This window comes from Lactuca sativa, chromosome 5, assembly GCF_002870075.4.
Source record: "Lactuca sativa cultivar Salinas chromosome 5, Lsat_Salinas_v11, whole genome shotgun sequence".
Taxonomy (NCBI): Eukaryota; Viridiplantae; Streptophyta; class Magnoliopsida; order Asterales; family Asteraceae; genus Lactuca; species Lactuca sativa.
The window spans coordinates 367,615,001-367,637,776 of NC_056627.2; the positions used below are offsets into that span (position 1 = coordinate 367,615,001).

Below are 22,776 nucleotides of genomic sequence, written 5' to 3' on the forward strand. Positions count from 1 at the left end.
GTAAAAAAAACTAAAGTTATGATGAATTCATAATAAAATTCTAAAATTTGGATAAAAAGGGTAAATTTTGGACCAAATTTATAAAAAAAAAATTAAAATCTGGGATAAAAGTGTAAATTTTGGACCAAATTTGTAATAAATTTTGAAATCTGGGCCGAAAATATAATTTTTGAAAGTTGGATGACCTGTTGACCGAGTCAAAGGGTTAAATTGAATACGATTACCGGTATTTGGGACTTAATTGAATAAAAAAAATATATATAATGGTTAAATCGATTATGAGGCTAATATGTAGAGACTTCATTGCAGTTTTCCATAAAAATAAAAGTGGTTTAAATGGACCTAAAAATAGTAAAAAGGTTTTTTTTAAGCATGAACCGATAATAGATAGGTTTTTTTTGTGGTTTTCCCTAGATTTTTAACCCAAAATAAACATCCATTATATTCCATATAAGTATATCTGTATAAACTATATAGTGCGCATTGTTTCATTGGGTTTTTCTTATTACTATATTTTTTTACACTTTTAATTTAACACAAAATAAGGAAGTTCATTCTCCTCAGACATAAATTACATAATTGACGGTGATTTTATATATAAAGTTTCATATTTGTATTTTTACAGAAAAGGCAAGCCAAAAAGTGTGACATGGGGCTTTTTAAACAATAATCTAAAAATTATTTCAAGTAACTTATGAAAAGGAACTGATTTTGCCATCGAAGTATTTTATCCATCCACATAAAAATTAGGTGTATTGGCAATAATGCCCATTCATTTTAATTTAGAGAGAAAAAAATCTATGGATTTATTCTTCCTTATTCCTTCTTCCTTCTTCACTTCAGGCGTTATTACTCTCAAAATGAGAAAACGCAATTATCTAAAAATTGATTTCTAACTATGGATGCACTCAATTGTTTATACCCCATCTACTTTCAATCCATTAAACTAGGCTTAAATCGATTAATTTGCATCAAAGGTGTGAAATCAACCATCTACTTTCAATCCATTAAACTAGGCTTAAATCAATTAATTTGCATCAAAGGTGTGAAATCAAGTCTATATTAATCAACTCTAATATTACTTTTTTGTGTTGTGTGATCTCTTCTTTTATTTTTTTTAGTTTTGTGATTCCAATATGTTTTAATGAGTAAGCAATTTCTTCAAATGTTTTTTTTTTCATAATTCTTAAATGAGCTTGTAATGCTTTTCGTTTTGGTATTGTAATCATCATTTCTGAGGCAAGCATCATCAGACGAAAATGGAAAGAAAATGAAATCTGAAAGTACAAATCAAAAAGTCAAAGTCGATGAAGTAATCAAGAGTCAATTTATTTTGCTTTAGATGCTAAAACAAAGTAATGAAAAGTGAAAATCGTTTTTGTAGATGGAAAAATACAGTGAAGAATTGAAAAAACTAAACACATAGCTGTGGTTTGATTTGGTTTTGCCGATGAAATTGTGTAGACTACATCTGCGGACATGTCAACTCAAAATGAATATCCATTACCTCAAATAATTACTTTTACTCTGGAGAGATTTTTCTATTTCATTGGTTTCGCTTATTAGGATTCCAACCCACAATTAAGACAAGTTTTTTCTATGTTCGTAAAAACTTAAAATGCTCTTCAATGAAGACAAACAACAAAAATAATGGTGCTGCAAATTTTATGTCCCTTACCTCTTCTTCTGATAACCAAGTGGAGAACATAGAAAAAAAAGATAAAAACTAAAAAGCAACACTTGTATTCCCATTCATCATCAGCTTATCACCTTTGACACTACTCCTGCACCCACTGTTCGTCCTCCTTCCCTCAATGCAAATCTTTGCCCTGTAATGTAAACCATAGATAGACATTAATTACAAATTTACCCATTTCCTAAATTGCCCTCTTCAATATAGTATTAGTATACATACCTGGTTCAAGAACAACTGGTGTAATAAGTTCAAAAGCAGCAGTGACGTTATCTCCAGGCATAACCATCTTTACGCTTTCAGGTAACTCCACTTTCCCAGTCACATCTGCTGTCCTCAAATAAAACTGAGGCCTGTAATTTGAAAAGAAGGCTGTATGGCGTCCACCTTCATCCTTTGTTAGCACGTATATTTCAGCCTCAAATTTTGTGTAGGTTTTTACACTGCCAGGCTTTGCAATCACCTTTTTTTGTACAAAGTACAAACAAAAACCTCATTATTAATCAATTCTTTAAGACAAGACTTGCATTAATAACTTGGAAAACATAATTTTAATTACCTGTCCTCTCTGGATATCAGTCCTGCTTATACCACGTAAAAGAAGTCCCACGTTATCACCGGCCTATCAGAAAAAAAAAAAAAAGGATATATTATATTATATATGATGATTATAAATGGGTTGAAATTGCCACTTGTTTTGTATGTATAAGAGAACAATAACTTACTTCTCCATGATCTAAACTCTTCTTGAACATCTCAACACCAGTAACAGTTGTTTTTTTCGAACCCTACAAGTAAAAAACATAAATATTAAGCAGTTATTGATTATTCAGAAAATAGATCCAAGGAAAACCACAACTCACCTGCATCAACCCCATGATTTCAACTTCCTCTCCAACTTTAATTGTCCCTTGTTCAACACGACCAGTGGCAACAGTCCCACGTCCCTTCAAGTTCAAAAAATAAGGCTACCATAGAAAACTACCAATTTAAAAACATGGAAGTTTTTGAGATCATTGTGATTGAATACCGCAATTGAGAAAACATCTTCTATAGGCATTAAGAAGGCCTTCTCCTTTTGCCTTTCAGGGGTAGGGATGTAATTATCTACAGCTTCCATCAGTTTCAAAATGGCATTCTTTCCAATTTCATCGTTGTTGCCTTGTAAAGCCGCCAAGGCTGAACCTCGTACAATGGGAATTTCATCCCCTGGAAACTTGTAGAAGCTAAGAAGCTCTGCCACAATCACAAACTTATTTCAAATACATCAAAAACATCATAAAGTAAGACCTAAATGCAAAGAAAGCAACCTACTTTCATTAATTTATGCATCATAGCATACTAGTTCCATATATTTAACCATATAAATAGTTTTTTTTTTTAAAAAAAACTCTAAATGTTAGCAGTACACAAGTGACAAAGATCCAGTTTTATTACCTCGAAGCTCTAGTTCCACAAGTTCTAGTAACTCAGGATCATCAACAGCATCAACCTTATTCAAAAAGCACACAAGTGAAGGAACACCAACCTGCAAATGGCAGAGTCAATGAATGAGTCTAGTTTCATTGAAATGTATCAGGTTAATGGTTTGTCAGCAATGAACCTGTCGAGCAAGAAGAATGTGTTCCTTTGTTTGTGGCATAGGCCCATCAGGTGCAGAGACAACCAGAATTCCACCATCCATTTGAGCAGCACCAGTGATCATGTTCTATAAATTAAATTAAAAATCTGTCAAGAACTGCAACAAGTGTAGAAAGCCACAGATGACAAAGTTTTCATATGATCAAACCACTTCAAACTGTGTAATAGTGAATTACTTTTACCCATTTAACAAATTTTCAGTTCAGATAATATATACACCAAAATGTGCACACTTATATGAAGGAAGTAAAATTTTACTACAGTCTTATAATAGCCAGTTAACTGTATGATCTGATAAACCTTCCTCATTGCATAACTCACAATGTAGAAAATCTCTAACCTATTACTTGATCAATGGAGCCATAAAATCGAAAAACATATCTTACCTTAACATAATCAGCATGTCCAGGACAATCTACATGAGCGTAATGCCTTTTAGTGGTTTCATATTCCACATGAGCCTGCATAAACAAACCATAAGCAAATATGGATTAAGATATTAAATATCTCATCTGTTTAGGACTGCATCAAACAGAGAGAAAGAGGAATATATTAAACCGTTGCAATTGTGATTCCTCTCTTTTTCTCTTCAGGTGCCTTGTCAATTTCATCAAAGGCGATGGCCTTGGCCTTCCCTTCATCTGCCAGCACCTATAGAAAACACACAGTTTAGCCAACTAATAAGATATGATTTCTTTAAAAATTATGAAAAGTAACAGAGAGAACATGAACTAAGAGCTAGAATCAGGGAATTCAACCTTTGTGATTGCAGCAGTTAGTGTTGTCTTTCCATGGTCAACATGTCCAATTGTTCCAACATTTACATGAGGTTTTCTGAATGATATAAATCACACCATAAGAAATATGCACAAAACAGTTTTACCAATTTACCACATCAAACTTGTTAAAAGGGGTTTCCAGCCAATAGAACAACAGATAGCAAGAGCAGTAATAGATTTCTCAGTTTGTGTCAGTTTCCAGTTTCCAGTCCACACAGTTGTGAACAGACCATATTTTGAGGTTGATAGAAACACGCAAGCCTTATATGTAGGAAATACAATAATCTGGTTAACTTCAAAATGAATTCCATAAGGGCGGCATTTGTCAATTTGTATGAACTCTAAAGTTGAATAAGATCACCAACCTTAATCTCGAAGTTCAAAACTAATCGGTTTGACATAAAAAGTCAGATTAAAATCAGCGGAGAAATGATTTACTATAAATAGCAAGGGAAAGAAATCTGTACAAATGATGCTAATATCAAATGATTAAATTTAGTTACATTATTTGGATAACTAAAGCACATGTAATTTAGATCAATGAGCAACCGCACTGACTTTCTTCATATACAAATACATTATTTGGATAATTTAATACATAAAACAATTCGAAAAGCTTACGTTCGGGTGAAAGTGGCCATGGATCTCCACCATGGATTAGAAGCAGTCGCGTTGTCATTTCCAGAAAGTGATTCAATGGCTGGGAAACCAGAAGCAGATACAACGGATCCTCGACAACCAGAACGTAATTGGGGAGATAGTTGAATCAAACGCCTAGAATTAGGGTTTCTGAAGGCCACGGACGCCATTGATGGACGTAGACGATTACGGAGACGGAGAAATGAGTGTTGCAGAGGTGAAGAGGGGTTTTGGTGGGTTTTACGGATGGGATCGATCACTAAGAACTGTAGAAGCGTCAAGGGTTTTATTTCGGCGTCTGTAAACTCACTAAACTGTAATACAACTAAAATGGGCCGGGCTGTGTATTGGTTTTTGCAAGAAGCCCTGTAAGTAAATTTGAAGTTTTAAACTTCGGCCTCAAGTTTTAATTTTAAGTTTGTCTCAAAATATTAACATATGTATATATTTTGAAGTAGTATGTATATAGTTCAAGATATGATAAAAAATGGTCAAGTTCTTATAAAATGAACTTTCATGTTTGAAGTTTTTTTCTATATGAAAACTCAAACTTTGTGATTAAATATGTCATCAAATGTTTTGATTCGCTAGCATATGCATTTTATTTCCTTTAATTTTTATTGTTATTGAGAGATATGTCCTACAACTTTTTGGTATAAGATCATAAATTAAAGAATGCGTATATTGCTCAAAACGAAACTTAAATCGATTCATGAAACTTCATTGATTAGTTACATTGTGGTTTATATTTACATACGAAGATTAAAACAAATTAGCTAAAAACGGGTCAAACATATAAAACCGTTAAAAAGTCAGAAAACTAGTAAGCAGGTACATATAACACATTAAATTGTTTTATTAAAAAGTTGCAACATTTTTCTAACACTGGAGGGTATAGGAGCACCTTAGGGTGCAGTTAATGCCATCTGGAACCGCACTCTTGCGGTAACACCACACCATGGTGCACAAATTGTGCAGTGAGGATTGCCATGTGATATGAAAGTCATTAGGGTTCTGAAACAATCAGGTTTCCAAAAGTCGATGGTTTCAGAACTCAATGTCGAGAGCAATTTCAGAACTAGGCAGATGCAAGTTTTTCTATTCTTCTATTGGTATAGAGCAAGAAATAGAAAGTGAATGATGCATGTTGATCAGGGACCAAAATCAAAACAATACAAAATTCTAGGATGGTTACAAAAATTAGTGATCAAACATGCAAACCATCCAAAACCAAAGGGACCAATTGTGTTAATTTACTATAAATTGTTAAACTGATTGATCATGTAGTTCAATTTCAACTCCGGCCGATTGCTTCAGTTTTACCAGCTTAATTACTTTGGCTAAACCTTAAACATCCATGTTAAGGAAAAAAACATATCCATAAACTATAATGCCCTTGTTTGCCCATTCGAAGATGTAATGACTGAAGGCAAACAGAAAGAAGACATTATATATATAACGAATCTTAAAACCAGTTACTTTTTTTTTTTTGTATAATTAATTTCACGTAAATGATTGTTACAAAATCTCCAAACTACTGGGTATCTATCTGATGTTTTAACGAAAAAACGAAAGACAAAAAACAAATTCGGTTTCTTAAAAATTAAAAGGACACTTCCCAAGGTTAGGCCTCCCGTTGCATAAATCTTGTAGATAAAAAAGACTCACCAGTCACCAGTAAAATAATTGTTACGAGGTTTTAACTTTGACAAGAGCATATTTTAGTATTTTACATAAGATCCCAGAACTTTTGTTGCATATTTAGACTTTTGAAGCCAATCCCAGAATCTGATTCCTGTTTTTGGATGTTTCCAAAACAATCATTAGTTTTTGAGGCCCCGTTAACCTATTGGGTGATCAAGAATCTGATTCTACCTGCAATTTGAGAAAGAAATAGTTGTTTTCACCATCTTTTCCATTTTAACACGAGAAAGTCCGCATAAGAGAGAACCGCATACGATCCAGACTCAATATACAACATGTTAGAAGTGTGATCAGAATCGTTTGCCAAACCTTTTTTGACATTTTTTAATCGCTTTTAGCTTGTAAACAGTGATGAACTCGGTTGCTGTTTCTACACTTTAACGTGTGCCATACTTCTATTAAATGGTCATATACACCTCACCTTCATTTGCAACACATGCATGGCAAGAAACCAATCAAGCCAAACTCCATCAAGGGGTTCATGTGATAGGATTCGTAAAGCTACATTTGGTCGCTTTCGCCCTTCATTCTCATCAAAACCTCGTGTTTCTTTCACTCAACCGATGGCTCTTCATCAACCCTTTTCAGGAAAAGAGATTCCGATCGAGTTTGTTCCTCCCCCAGAGGTAAAATCTGTTAAGAATGTTCATTTTTCTGGTAAGAATGTGGAGAAACATGGTAATGGTGGTAAAGAGTTGGGTGATCATCAGAAGACGTTTGGTGAGGCAAAGTTTGATAGTTTTATTGGTCGTATGAAGATGAAAATGAGTGCTCCTTCTGATATTGGAGATTCCAAAACAGTGGATGGGAACGATAGTTTTAATGACAAGGTGTCGACTTTCATTGGCCGTGCAAGGCTTAAGTTGCGGGCCACATCAAGTATGGGTGCTAATGGGAAGACGGTGTCATTTAAGTGATATTTTAATATATGGTGGGTGCTGGTTTGAAACTAAAACGGTATTTGTTGTTTGTATCTGATGTATTATCAATTTATGTATGTTGATTTGCTACATACATTTTTATAAATATTTATCATGTGTATATGCGTTAAGGTGTACAAATATTGTGTATGGTTGGTGTTATATGAAGAGAAGCACCGAAAGTAGAGGTTACTAATCGAATAATTAACCTTGTTCTTGAGTGTAAAATTTAAGAAGGGGGGAGGAAAAGGAGGGGAGGGGAAAGAAATAGAAGTATATGGAAGAAAAACAAAATTTATCATTTGTGTTCTGGGGTTGGATAACCATGAAGGTGTATTGGCACTAATATGCATTCCGGCAATTGCTTCATCCCACTCAAGGCAATCTAGGCCTGCTAACATTCTAGGAAAGTCATGCATATTTGTATGATGAGCGTATAATTGTCGAACGTCATTACAAGTAGGTTTACACGAATATTATGGACCATACAATCTTATGATATATTTACAAAATTTGTAAAGGTTTTGTTGTGCAGTACGTCCGAACATCTTAAGATTCTCATCTAGTGCATTAGGAGAAGTGGCATATGCTAGTTGACGAAGTGCGGTTGTGTATTTTTGTAAGGGAATAAAACATAATGTACCTCTAGCATTTGCACGTTGTTGGAAATATGGACATGCTTCTGTGACGTCGTTGACTATACGTTGAAACAAATGTTTGTGCATACGGAATCGCCGATGAAAATAATAGCCTTGAAAAGTCGTGTGTTCATCAAATTAATCTTGCATGAGACGTTAATGAGCAGCTTCACGATGTCTTTGTATGTATCTTCTTTTTCTCCACCTCGCATTTCGTCATTTTGTTGACGTAGTTCTTCTATTTCTATTCAACGCATTAAATGACCTCTATGGCCGATTCTAACACTGCATCAAAAATAACCCGACGATGAAGAGGAAGATGACATTTTTAAAGAGAATGGAGAAGTAGGTTTTGATGTGGTATGCAATGATATGTAGGGTTGTATTTATAGGTATTAAAAAAAAGAGTCGATAGCTCATTGGTTGAAGGGAAGGTTTAAACTCAGTAAGCAATTGCCGAGTTCCAATGCCGAGCAACAGAAACAAAGGTGGCGGCGCGGTGATTGCCGAGTACAACTAGATGATGCCGAAGGTTGCCGAGTTCCACTCCCTGCAGCCTTGTAAAGTTTAACAAGTAGATAGCTAAACACCTTCAAATGTGGCCATGAGAATACAAATATACAATACCTCTGGCTCTACCCCAACTTCATTCGCTAATTTGCTATACCTATTTCGAGTTTTCCTATTCAAAATCAAAGGTTTAACCCACCTTTAGATTATCAAATTATGTAATAAGAATGTAAAAATAAAAGATAAAATTATTGTTTCAATTTTCATGATCCTTCAAGAATGTATCCAGATTAGGAGTAGTTATTTCAGGCAAAACTTGATATCGACTCCATATCATATCATATAACAAATCAAATCGACTTCCCTATTTCACACACATCATTTACACCATAATACACACATTTTCACATCAACTGTCTATTTTCCATACCTCCAATTCAAGCAAGCCTCAGCACCATCACCATCATCAAAGCTCCTGCTCTGAAGTAAATTTCCTTCACACTTGTATCCAATTGTTTCATCATTTCCTCATCTTTCAACCCCTTTTTCTTATTCGAATTCTTATTAATCATCACAATCGTATCCCTAAGTCTGTTCACGGCCCACGAGAGCCACACAAGCCCAAGCCCAAGACCTGTATTCAGCAATTTTGATGAACAAAACGGGTCCCGCCCACTCGCTACTTTACAGATGACCGAAAAAAGAACCGCGATTCCGGTTCCCGCAATGCTGGCTGAGAATTGGGTTAGAAGGTTTGGTAGGTCGGGGCCCGATTTTTTTAAAGCGGGAATTGCAATTGCAGCTTTACTACTGTTGCGGTTTTTGTCAAAAATGATTGATAAAAGGCTTTCACAAGCTTCACTGTAGTTGCTTGTGTTTTGTCTGATTGTTGTCTTGTTACGGTTGCTTTTCTTTTTCTGTGATGCCTTCTGTTTGCTCTTCTCTGGGCTGTGTCACATTATATAAGATTAAATTGAGTACAAGTTTGTAAAAAGTAAAAAAGCCTTGTTTCCCTGACTTTATCTATAATTAAGTTGTTCTTTCTGCTTTAAGTTAAAAAGGAACACCCATATATAGCTTTGAGGATTAAGGGACTGTTTGGTATGATGAAAGGAATGGAATGGACAAAGTATTTGAATGAGGGACTCAAACATGTTCTTTAATGTATAGATAAATAAATAAAACTAAACTGTAAATAAGAAAAAAAAAAGTTAATGAGATAAGATATACCGCTTAATAGATTATATATTGTTATTGAAGATTATATAATATATAAAAATTGTTTACAAAAATGTAAAATTAAATCTTAAAATAGAATTATAATATATAAAAATTGTGACTTTTGGGAAATAACAAAAAACAATTTAACTGAAGTTTTGAAATAATATAACAATATTATTGTTATTGAAGATTATATAAATGCAAGTGATTTATAATTATCATATATCATTCCATTCCATGAACGAATGAGAAAAAAAAAAAAGCATCCCTTCCCCATGGAATGAAAATCAGCTCAGGAGAATGAATCACATTCCATTCCACTCCCTGTGGCAAGCAAACAAGATTTTTTTTCATTCCTTTGTAATGCTCCATTCTATTCCCTATTTGATTACTACATATCAAACACTACCTAATTGTGCCATTAAGTAAAAAAAAAAATACAACACCTAATTCTGTTAAAGTAGCAGGATAGTTAAAGTTCAAACCAAAAATAAATAAATAAATAAATAGACATACCTCTTTTGTGGAGCAACAATCACGTTTTCAATCTCCAAAGCAGAACCATAATAGCTTGTTTCATCAAACCACAACCTGTTTATAACACAAAAATTTCAATCTTCATAAACATAAATACAACAAAGAGTATTCATACGTTATTATATCTATATACACATCTACACGTACCTATCAAACTGTGGTACCAAAGTTGAGTGTCTTCTCCAGTTATTCAAGTTCTTTGACAAGTAAAACTCAGCAAGAATCGAAAGTATGTCCTTCATCTCTTTCTTATTCCCAGTCAATGACACGAATCCATCTTCATGGATTGTAATTTCAGAATGTCGAACAAGATCACCAACTAAGTCCATCAATGGCTTCTGGGAATCAAATTCTGGATTTGGATATATAGGCCGTGAATCCGTATAACCCAAATCGGGAACATATGGTTTGTAATCAGTTTGAAGCCCAGTTAGGTTGGACAGCAATGACAGATCTACTCCATGTCCATCTTTTTCTACTTCAAGTAATCCAGGCATCACAAATTTAAAGCTGAAAAGCTCCGAGTTTGGGCAACAATCTGTGCGCAAAACAACATCATCATCCATGAAATTATAAGATATTAAGATTATCACTTCAAATCTTTGAGTTTGAATGTGAGTTTTCAAAATACAAAGATAGTGAGGGGTGAACCTTGCATGTCAATGAGCACAGGTTTTGTAAAAGTGGGGTCAATTGTGACAAACTGGTTGTTGTTATTGGTGTTGTTGAATAGCCCGGTTGTTGATTTCCATGGATCCCCAATTTGTTTTGATCCCATATTCAGGGGACTTGATCGTATCAAGTCTTCTCGTAGTTCATAATTAGGCAACAGACGCTGAGAGTCCTGCAATAGAGACATGAAACTTACAAGGTCAAAATGGGATTTTAAATTTGAAACAATGATCTTTTTTGCATTTACATTTGTAGAGCTTTACCAAAACCACTCAGTGTTAAGATGTGTGGTGTTTCTTTTGTCTTGTTATAAGAACGGAGTTTTGTTTCAACAAATATGATGATTCAAAAAGCTAAATTGCTCATGAAACCGACATAATGCAATTTTCACAGCATAAAAATAATCTGAAAAGCTAAAAATTATGGTAATGAATGATAACCATAGCAATTAATGTCGATAACGCATGTTAAGTTCATTCAGGTAATAAATATGTGTATAACATGAAGCAAACATACGGAGAGAACAAGTGATTAAATAATGTTCAAAAGATATTTTGAGAAAATTATGGCATACTATAAAATTTTGATGGGAAAGTTTCTTTTCCTTGACTTTTTGTATTAAGTGGTTGTTTCTGCATTAAGTCACAAAGAAACAACCATATATAGCTTATCGGATTAAGTCTTGTCCCAATTAAGTCCATTAAGTTAAAACAGCATCTTAGGCATGTATGCAACAACAATAGCCTTAGAGCACGGGGCCTTTATAGAATAGTTAGAGATCAAAGGTGAACTTTATCGAGTTTGAGTACTAATATAAACTCAAAACGTGTAAGGAATCGAGTTCAAAGTTTATAAGAACTCACTTAAAGCTTTATTTGCTTTGCTTGCCCTATGACCCTATGTATCAAATAGGTATTTTCTCCTAACCTTAATGAATATGCACACACACATACACACACGCACACTAGCACATAATTACAAACCCCACAAGAACTATTCGAAAACTCTATTCCAATAAACCCCAAAACAATCCAACCCTAATCCATCAAACCCACAACAATTTCACAGAATACATAATTACACGTAAACATCAATAACTACAAACAGCTAAAAAAATCGCACACGGAGTTCTAGATTAATCAAATCAAGCCAGCGTACATAACAAAACGTTAACCCCAATTGAAATTCCTAAAAACCAACAAAATCAATAAACCGAAAAAGTACGAGAATCACCTTGGGTACTCTATTCAATCCTTGTTCTGGACGAAACACGAGGGTAGGAAGATACCCATTAGAGGCCATTAGATACAGCTTAAACATCAGCACGAGAAAAGATATCAGTTATGGAATTTAACCCAAATCCTGTTTCTCGTGTGTGAGGGTCAGAAATCCCTACATTTTTGTACTATACTGCTAACACTGACGTTCGAGGATTTTCTCTAAGGATCATGGGTTTTGATTGGCAGGGAAAAAAAGATGAAAAATTAAAATTGTGGGTTTTGTGATCCAATTGATTTTAGATATAAATGAGGAGATTTGTTGAATTTAATTATTGTGGCCTTTGGAGGATCCAACCGTGAATCCGAATCAAGACAGAAATAGTGCAAGTTGATCTTTGTCGACTATAAATGGGTAGTCGGCATTTCTTCTTGGGTAAGTTGCATGTTTTTTCCTCCGACTATGTGTCAATTGTAGATTTAGTCCTCGATATATATCTAGGGTTATCGATAAAAACCCCCTCAAGTTTTTAGGTTTTTTTGGTTTGACCCTTAAAAATTCATTCATAGCAATTTTGCCCTTGAGAAAGGGGTGAACTTTCAAGTTATGCCCACTAATAGGTTTCATCCAAAGTTCCGGTTAACAAATATGACGTTGCTTCTTTGTGTTGATTGGGATAACTCATATCGCTATGTGTGTCGATTATGAGTGTTATGTTAGTATCCGGAGGAAGAAAAAAAAAAGGACAAGAAAAGGGATGAATGATGTGAACTCACAAACTCATATATAAAGGTTGAATGTGTTTACATTGGACCAACTCAAGTTATTTGTATAATGTTACTATTAAGCTAGGCAATGTGGATGCACCACACATATGCGATGAGGGATGTGGCATTGTGGCCTCCCCGCATGAATATCACACCACGTCCTATTTCCCCAACCTATTGCAAGATCTTGTCACATTTCTTCCCCTTCCTCTTGTTTTATTTTTTTCCTTTCACTTGTATTGAATAACAGCCTAAAGCATAATTAATGATGAGAGATGATGTGTGGTTATTTCCTGGGTAAAAAAATAATAAAAAAAGGGGATGATGAGTGATGTGATGATATAATGGCATGTAAATCATAAGAGGTGTAGGAAAGTGAATGTGATCATTAATGACACCGCACCATATAACTTAAGATTATGCATGCTTAGTAAAAAAAAAAAACTGAGACTAAGGTTGTTAAGCTATTATAAAAGGATTTATCACCCAATAAACTCGTTCACTTTTTTAATTACTTTATTAAAAAGTCATGCCATTGTTCATTTAAAGATTTTCTAATTAATATTATGACTTTAATCATGTAACTACTAATATTGTTATTATTGTTTAATTATATTATTATATTATTTGAAGAATTGAACATTCCTTTTTGGAGAATTTTTCTCAAATGGATTCCAACACCAGTGAACTTGCATGACAAATGTATTGACATTGAATCTTTTTTGTGTCTGGCTTTCAGTGTCGGAAAGTATTGAGCATGTTTTTGTTGATTGTCATTCTACTGCTGTTATTTGGAGTCGTATTGGTAAATGGTGGGATTTTGAGTGCCCGGTTGTTAGATCTATTTTTATTTTTATCAAGTGGAGAGGTTGGTTGGCTTTGGACACAGTAAAAATGATTTAATGCGATTGTCAAGTGGGGATTGTTTAAGAATATAATGAACAATATAACTTAAAAGCATGTAGGAAATTAAATAGATTGTAAACAATTAGTTTAAACGATTTCAGTTCCAGTTCTCAAGGTTGTCATTTAACTTGATTATTGAAACATTCCAAATTATAAAGTAATTTTTTTTCATTCATTTCAGTACATCAAAAGATAATCAAAGTATAAAACGTAATCTCAAAACACCATAGTAAAAACATAAAACAAATAGTTTGAAAATCTTTGGTGGATGCAATGCAATCAAGTCTGGCTCTTCCCCTTGCTACAATAAGTACTTGAAACATTTAAACTGAAAATCGTAAGCACAAAGCTTATTGAGTTCCTCAAGATACCGCATACAACACATAACAACGGGCCCCGGCCTAAGGGTGTATTTCAAATCAACCCATATAAATGTTGTGGGTTCACTCATAGTCTTATAGTCACTTTCATTGCTATAACCCCATTACATCTTTCCTGCTATGGTCCCCCATAATGTTTCATACAATTTTCATGGTTCCCCCATGATATTTCATACAACTGTCATGGTCCTCCCTATGATCTTTCATGCAAAAGTCACAAAGACAGTCTAGTATACCATGACACCAACTGTCCTACATAGTATAGTAAGAATAGTCACCTTAAAGTCAATGAAGATAATACTACAACTCGCAAGAAACAAATAGGTTGGTCCTACACACCACTTAAACATTAATCAAAGGTCAAACCTCAGTTGATCAAAAATCAACCTGGTCAAAGTCAATGGTCAATAGTCAAAATCAACCATACAAACCATTGTGTCGTGGCAACACCTTGACCACACTGTGGTCTGGCTCAAATAGCAATGCGATGGATCTACCCACAACGTCGTTGTCAGCAACTGACCACATCGTGATTATGCTGGCAGATCCAAATCCATATTGTAACGACCCAATTTTCACGACCAAAAATTTTGTTTTAAAACATTACTTTAGAAAATATTAATAACTAAAAACATTGTTTGATCAAACCATAAAACAAAGTGAACCATGTCTAAAAGCCAATTCATACACCCAATCAAAATATCAGAGTACAAATCCCAGTGAAGCTCGTAAAAGCGGAAACCAGAGAGTGTGTGTGTGGTATGCTGCTACCGCGCCGGCTCCTTTCCCCCAGCTGAGGAGGTACCTGAAACCAAAACTGAAAACCGTAAGCACAAAGCTTAGTGAGTTCCCCCATCGTACCACATACCATACAAACACGTAACATACATACTGCCAGGCTATTCTGGGGTGCCTGACTACCTGGTACGGCCATTCTGGGGTGCCGTCCTACCCGTGTCAAGCCATTCTGGGGTGCTGACTACCCGTGTCAAGCCATTATGGGGTGCTGACTACCCGTGTCAAGCCATTCTGGAGTGCTGACTACCCATCGGTCCTAACAACCGATCCTCGGGGACTAGTCCCCTCTTACTACCTTTACCCCATATAACATAACAAGCCAGCATGCAATCATATCATCACGCACTGTCAGACATATCTGGGGTGTCCGACCTACCCTTCGGTCCTAACAACCGAACTCTACAACTATCACATAAACATATCATGCCAGCATACAACACATCAGGTAGTAGCAAACCTAGATGATATCACAAAGGCAATCATCTAACATACAACTCCTACTGATGGGCCGACATTGTGGCCGTAGACCCACCGCTACTGGAAGGTAACTCACCTCGAAGTAGCTGCTGATCTGATCGGGAACTGACTGCCTACTGCTGCTGCTGCTGCTCCGGAAATCCTCCGACTGCAATTCCCACAACATACTCAATCAAACACTACTCACTGACCTTTGGGTAAAATGACCATTTTACCCCTGGCCATGCCCTAAGTCAAAATCAGAGTCAACTTTCAGTTGACCCAACTAGCCGAGTTGGCTTTCCAACTCGCCGAGTCACCACCCAAACGATTGTCCTGGATCCCGTTCCTACTCGACGAGTTCTCCTTCTAAACTGATATTCAAGTCCTTCATCCTACTCGCCGAGTTGTATGAACAACTCGTCGAGTTCATCTTCATCCGATGAACACGTATGCTGCGACTCGCCGAGTTGTATGAACAACTCGCCGAGTCTGTTCTTGATCTAACGAGATTGCCTTGAACTCGCCGAGTCAGGGCATTGACTCGCCGAGTACCTCCATAGATGAGTTCAGCTTCCGACTCACTGAGTCACACCCCGTGACTCACTGCTCACTCGACACTACGAAAAGGGGACAAACTCGGAGACTCGCGAACAGACTCGCTGAGTCACATGAACGACTCGCCGAGTCGTTGCCATGCACCCACTAAATACACAGATTTACTCGACTTCAGTCCATGCCATTCACAGATCTGTACTTCTAGGACACGAATCACACGTAAAGTTTCCAACTTTACGTGTGGATATTCACCAATATGGATTTTAGGGCTCAAAATGCCTCAAAAGGGTAGATCTAGGGTGAACAAGCAACATGGGGCCATAAAGCTAACAGATCTGAGCTCCTGGAGCTCAATCTTGCCTAGATCTAGAGGCCAATCGACTTATTACCAACTCTCAAGCATACACAATCTTGGAAATGGCTCAAAAAGGACTTTTATGGAGCTATAAGCTTAAAAACAGAGGGGAAACGAGCTATACCTTAGGGGAAACGTTGGAATGACACAGAGATGCTTGGCCTCCTTCTCCTCTTCTTGATTCCCTCTTCTTTTCCTTCAAAGAAACTTCAATACACCACAAAACACTTCAAACTCACAAGAAAGCAAGACTAGAGAGAGATACAGGGCTCTGAGGGTGAATGGGGGCTGGCTTGGGGCAGTTAAGTCGTTTAAATAGGGTGCAAACCCCTGAAACTTAAGGTTTCATCCAACAGCTGTGACTCGCAGAGTCCAGGATATGGACTCGCCGAGTCGCCAACTTAAACTTGTGCCGGGTCCCGCATCCACTCGGCGAGTCGGACCTATGACTCGCCGAGTCCAAGGCTAAAAGAAGGGAAATACTCAATTAAGATTTACGTACCAGGAACCGGGTGCTACAAATCTCCCCCGCTTATTTTAGACTTCGTCCTCGAAGTCTGCTGCTCGATCCCGAAACAGCTCGGGATAATGCTCCATCATCTCGTCCACCGGCTCCCAAGTCCATTCCGAACCCTTGCGGTGCTGCCATTGCACCTTCACTAATTCCACCCTCTTGTTCCTCAAATCCTTCGACTTCATGTCGAGGATTGCGACTGGGCGCTCAATGTAATTCAGGCTGTCATCAACCTGAATATCCTCCAAAGGCACTACTGCTGAATCGTCCACTTAAGCACTTCCGCAACTGAGAAACATGGAAAGTGCTGTGGATCTGGCTGAGCTCGGCTGGCAGATCCAACCTATACACTACCTTGCCCACCCGGGCTACGACCCTGAACGGTCCGATGAATCGCGGGCCCAACTTGCCCCGCTTCTTGAATCGAATGACGCCTTTCCAAGGCGACACCTTCAGGAGAACCATATCCCCGACTTGGAACTCCAAGTCGGATCGACGCTTGTCGGCATAACTTTTCTGCCGACTCTGAGCAATCTGAAGCCTGCTCCGGACCTGCTGGATCCTCTCGGTCGTCTTGAGCACCACGTCGGTGCTCCCCATGACCCTCTGTCCAACTTTACCCCAGCATATCGGGGTCCTGCACCTCCGTCCGTACAACATATCGAAGGGAGGGCGGTCGATACTCGCGTGATAGCTGTTGTTGTAGGAGAACTCGGCCAGGGGAAGATAGGTATCCCAACTACCACCGAAGTCTAGCATGCACGCCCGCAGCATATCCTCCAGAGTGTGGATGGTCCGCTCGCTCTAACCATCCGTCTGCGGGTGAAAGGCAGTGCTAAAATGCAGACGAGTGCCCAACTCGTCATGGAATCTCTTCCAAAATCTGGAAGTAAAACGCACATCCCTGTCCGAGATCACCGATATTGGCACCCCATGTCGTGCCATAATCTCCCTGATATAGATGTCGGCCAATTTCTCGGCCGATATGCTCTCCTGAATCAGAATAAAGTGAGCACTCTTCGTCAATCTATCCACGATGACCCAAATCGAATCCACTCCACGTGCGGTCCTGGGAAGCTTCGTGATAAAATCCATCGTGATATCTTCCCATTTCCACAGTGGAATATCCAAAGGCTGCATCTTGCCATGCGGTCTCTGATGTTCGGCCTTGACCTTCCTGCAGGTCAAACATCGCTCGACGTACCATGCCACATCCCGCTTCATGCAGGGCCACCAATAGTCTAGACGAAGATCCCTATACATCTTCGTCGCCCCGGGATGAATAGAGAATCGGGACTTGTGTGCCTCCTCCATCAAAATCTGGCGCACGCCTCCGTGATACGGCACCCACACCCTACGGTGTAGTGTCAATAGTCCTCGGCTATCATAATCAAAGGAGGAAACCTGACCCACCACGCGCTCGATCTTCCAATGCTCCTCTTTGATAGCCTCCTTTTGAGCCTCCCGAATCTGCTCCAACAGGGGAGTCACCACGGTCATCCTCATGCAAACGTCCCTGATCGGCGCCGCCTTGCGGCTAAGCGCATCGGCCACCAAATTGGCCTTCCCCGGGTGGTAAAAGATCTCACAATCATAATCCTTCACCACGTCCAACCATCGACGCTCCCTCATGTTCAGATTCGGCTGATCCATAAGGTACCTCAAACTCTTGTGGTCCGTGTAGATGGTACATCGAACCCCGTAGAGGTAATGCCGCCAAATCTTGAGGGCAAAAACCACCGCCCCCAACTCCAAATCGTGCGTCGGGTAGTTCGCCTCGTGAGGCTTGAGCTGCCTCGAAGCGTAGGCAATCACATGCCCCCTCTGCATCAGTACCGCCCCCAACCCAGAAATGGACGCATCACAATAAACCACAAAATCCTCTACGCCCTCTGGCAGGGCTAAGATCGGTGCCTCGCACAATTTCTGTCTCAGCGTCTCAAATGCAGCTTGCTGCTCGGGTCCCCACCGAAAGACCACGGCTTTCTTCGTCAGCCGCGTCAGGGGCACGACTATCTTGGAGAAATCCTGGATAAATCTCCGATAGTAGCCTGCCAATCCCAGGAAACTCCGAATCTCAGATGGAGACTTCGGAACCTCCCATCTCATCACGGCCTCGACCTTGGCCGGATCGACCAGAATCCCGTTCTGGTTGACGAGGTGTCCAAGAAATTACACCTCACGCAACCAAAACTCACACTTGGAGAACTTGGCATACAAGCTCTCCCTCCTCAGGGCCTCCAACACCTCCCTCATATGCTCCTCATGTTCCTCCCGAGTCTTGGAATAAACCAAGATGTCATCGATAAAGACTATCACAGACCGATCCAGCATCGGTCTGCACACGCGGTTCATGAGGTCCATGAACGCGGCAGGAGCATTGGTGAGCCCAAACGGCATCACCACGAACTCATAATGGCCATAGCGCGTCTGAAACGCGGTCTTCTGCATATCCTCCTCCCTGACCCTCATATGATGATAACCCGAACGCAAATCAATCTTGGAGAACCAAGATGCTCCCTGAAGCTGGTCAAAGAGGTCATCAATCCTCGGAAGCGGTTAACGGTTCTTCACCGTTACCTTGTTCATCTCCCGATAATTTATACACATCCGATGCGACCCGTCCTTCTTCTTCACAAACAGAATCGGGGCTCCCCAGGGTGAACTGCTCGGACGAATAAATCCCTTGTCTAGCAGCTCCTGCAGCTGCGTAGACAACTCCTGCATCTCGGGAGGAGCCAACCGATACGACGCCTTGGCTATCGGAGCCGCACCAGGAACAAGGTCAATCCTGAACTCCACCTGTCGCTCTGGAGGTATCCCAGGAAGCTCCTCTGGGAAAACATCTGCAAAGTCTCGGACCACCGGAACCTCGCTCACTGTCGCCTTACCTGCCTCCCGGGTATCCATCACATACGCGACATATCCTGCGCATCCCTGCTGAAGGTAGCGCCTAGCCCTCGCTGCTGAACATACAGTGGGTCCACACTGAGGCCTCTCTCCATGAATCACTAACTCTCCCCCGCTTGGGGTCCTGACCCGCACTAGCTGCTGCGCGCAATCTATCACCGCCCCATTAGGGCTCAGTCAATCCATGCCTATAATCACCTTGTTCCCACGCAACAGAATGGGAACCAAATCTACCAAGTAGCGCTCCTCAAACAAACGCAGCACGCAATCTCGAAATACCATCGATGCTCGCACCGATCGATCATCAACAATCTCCACCTCCAAAGGGCAATCTAACTCGCCCGATGACTCATGAAACTTTTTGCTAAGCGCAAGGGAAACAAATGATCGGGACGCACCCGAATCAAATAACACCTGAACTGGGAGTCCGTTCACATGGAACGATCCTAATGCATACATATACATACAGAGCACATATCAATAACATAACATCATAAAAATAAGATAGTGGGAAAGAATCATACCCGTCACCACATCGGGTGCGGCGCGTGCCTCCTCGATAGTCAGCTGAAATGCTCGGCTCCTCACCACTGGAGCCTCTGCCTTGCCCTGTCGGCCATCTGTGATCCGCAGGGTTGCTGGAGCTGGCGCCTTCACCGACGCTGAGACTGTCAACTGGGGGCAATTGGCCTTCTTGTGGCCCCTCTGGTTGCAGTGGAAACACAGCAACTCTGATGTCTGAATGACTGCTGCCAGAGCAGTGCAATCCCTTCTAATGTGCCCAGTCTTCCCGCACTTGTAGCAGCCTGATGATCCCATCCTGCACGCCCCCTCGTGCGGCCTGCCGCATTTCCTGCAACGGCTCGGTCCTGACTGGCCTTTCGGCCTACCATCTGATCCCTTGGGCTTCTTCCCCGAAGCTCCTCCTACCTGACCCTCCTCTAATTTCCATTTCCGGATGTGCTCCAAATCTATCTCCCTCTCCCTTGCCCTGGCAATCATAGAATTCAAGGTAGGGCAAGCTGAAAAGCTAACATGCTCCCGGATGTCAGCTCGTAGCATATCATGATAACGAGTCCTCCTCATGTCCTCGTCACCAGCATACTGGGGCACCAATAAAGCCCTCTCCCGGAACTTGGCGGTGATCTCCGCCACAGTCTCCGTCGTCTGTCTCGTGTCTAGAAACTCCCTGGCCAACTGTTGAAGCTCGACAGCTGGCGCAAACTCTGCCCTGAACCTGGTCACAAAGTCCGACCAGGTCATCGCCTCGATAGCTGAGGCTCCCAACGAGTCACCCACTGACTCCCACCAATCCCGGGCTCGGTCCCGTAAACACCATGCTGCATACCTCACCTTTGACCCCTCGGGGCAGAAGCTAGTCAACTGGGCAGACTCGATGTCTGCAATCCATCGCCTGGCAGCAATGGGGTCTTTCACCCCATGGAAATCCGGCGCACCACTGCCCCTAAAGTCCTTGAAGGACAGTGTGTGAGATCCTGACTGGCTAGATGCCATATCACTCCTGAATGCCCAAAGGCAATCCTCCATCAACTTCATGATCCCTTCCTTGATCGACCCAAAGATAATGGGGGTCGACTCAAGGATGCCTCTGGTGATCTCTGACGCGATGAACTCGCGTAGTCCCTCATCAACCGGCTCGGAACCTGATCCCGAACCTGACCCCTCTCCTGAACCGCCATCTACCGGCCTCGATCGAAGTACCACCATTCTGCAATACATCACAACAATCATTAGTGATATTGATACTTCCTGAGGGATCACAACTACTTACAAGTTCCCTGGTCTTATCTTGGCCTTCCTTGGTTCGGGTACGGATCCTCTGCTTTCAGTAGTACGGGCCCATACTACCTTCCACATCTATCCGTACCTTCTTCAAGGAATGCCTCGACTCCACCAGATCCCTTTCACTACTGCTGATCACTGTTATACTCATCCTAGGCTTGCCCTAGGGAAATCTCTAATCCCATTCTAACCAGTCCTCAGCTGTTGCAGGCCTCCTTGTAATGCCATTTAGCCATTACCCGAATACCATCACATGTGACGAGGCTCAGATAATCCTTCGAGTACCCGACTCGTCCCTACAACAGTTGGACTCAAACAAGAGCTGCGCAGTAGGATCAAATCCGGCACTCTAAGATTATTCAACCCTGATCACATGTGACGTGATGCATTCGCCTAATGGCTAACACCCATTATTCAGAGTCCCACGCAGCACGAAGCAAACAACATTCAGATAAGGGTAACAATCTCAATTAACTCTATCTACTTTCAGGAACTGAGCTAGCATTTAGTGCTAAGCTCATATTACCAGGCATAACCTAATCAGGCAATCCTACTTACTGTCTACTCAATATCTAGCATGCAATTCTCACACAACTGAAACACATAAAGCAGGCACATAAGGCATCACTCCTAGATCCTTAGTCCTATTCTAGCATGCTGTTCTACAAAAGCTGATAAACATAACATAAACTTGTATGGGTACTTCGGGGAATACTTACTTAAGCTCGGCCGGTCGCGCACATCACACACTTCGTTCTTTCTCAAAACTCTTTTCTCAATTTTAGAAAACATTTTCTTTTAGAAAATCTTTTAATCCCTCGATTTGAGTTCAGACACTCTCGAGGGTGTGTCCGAATCCCTCAAACCAAGGCTCTGATACCAACTTGTAACGACCCAATTTTCACGACCAAAAATTTTGTTTTAAAACATTACTTTAGAAAATATTAATAACTAAAAACATTGTTTGATCAAACCATAACACAAAGTGAACTATGTCTAAAAGCCAATTCATACACCCAATCAAAATATCAGAGTACAAATCCCAGTGAAACTCGTAAATACGGAAACCGGAGAGTGTGTGTGTGACATGCTGCTAACGCGTCGGCTCCTTTCCCCTAGCTGAGGAGGTACCTGAAACCAAAACTGAAAACCGTAAG

The 22,776-nt window shown here is 39.9% G+C and overlaps 2 protein-coding genes across 2 annotated transcripts; both read right to left on the reverse strand.

Moving 5' to 3' along the window:
- Positions 1-1,482: 1,482 nt before the first annotated feature.
- Positions 1,483-5,031, reverse strand: LOC111892176 (elongation factor Tu, mitochondrial). Its single transcript, XM_023888244.3, has 12 exons — positions 4,735-5,031; positions 4,093-4,168; positions 3,893-3,985; positions 3,721-3,795; positions 3,297-3,401; positions 3,131-3,221; positions 2,724-2,929; positions 2,557-2,640; positions 2,419-2,481; positions 2,253-2,315; positions 1,916-2,156; positions 1,483-1,829 (listed from the first exon to the last, which is right to left on the reverse strand). The coding sequence occupies exons 1-12, from the start codon at positions 4,920-4,922 to the stop codon at positions 1,759-1,761; spliced, it is 1,356 nt and encodes a 451-aa protein (XP_023744012.1). The 5' UTR covers positions 4,923-5,031; the 3' UTR covers positions 1,483-1,758.
- A 3,729-nt stretch (positions 5,032-8,760) lies between these two features.
- Positions 8,761-12,535, reverse strand: LOC111892179 (uncharacterized). Its single transcript, XM_023888256.2, has 5 exons — positions 12,188-12,535; positions 10,934-11,126; positions 10,430-10,820; positions 10,262-10,336; positions 8,761-9,472 (listed from the first exon to the last, which is right to left on the reverse strand). Exons 1-5 carry the CDS (start codon positions 12,272-12,274, stop codon positions 8,962-8,964), a joined length of 1,257 nt encoding a protein of 418 aa, XP_023744024.1. The 5' UTR covers positions 12,275-12,535; the 3' UTR covers positions 8,761-8,961.
- Positions 12,536-22,776: the final 10,241 nt, after the last annotated feature.

What these genes read in the sequence shown, in the direction of transcription:
- LOC111892176 (XM_023888244.3), bottom strand. Translation starts at nt 4,922, where the DNA reads ATGGCGTCCGTGGCCTTCAGAAACCCTAATTCTAGGCGTTTGATTCAA. An exon ending in GAGGAATCACAATTGCAACG is followed by an intron (nt 3,796 to 3,892) that starts GTTTAATATATT and finishes TTGTTTATGCAG; the next exon opens with GCTCATGTGGAATATGAAAC. An exon ending in GACATGCTGATTATGTTAAG is followed by an intron (nt 3,402 to 3,720) that starts GTAAGATATGTT and finishes TTTAATTTATAG; the next exon opens with AACATGATCACTGGTGCTGC.
- LOC111892179 (XM_023888256.2), bottom strand. Translation starts at nt 12,274, where the DNA reads ATGTTTAAGCTGTATCTAATGGCCTCTAATGGGTATCTTCCTACCCTC. An exon ending in GATTGAATAGAGTACCCAAG is followed by an intron (nt 11,127 to 12,187) that starts GTGATTCTCGTA and finishes TCTCTATTGCAG; the next exon opens with GACTCTCAGCGTCTGTTGCC. An exon ending in ATTGTTGCTCCACAAAAGAG is followed by an intron (nt 9,473 to 10,261) that starts GTATGTCTATTT and finishes AATGTGACACAG; the next exon opens with CCCAGAGAAGAGCAAACAGA.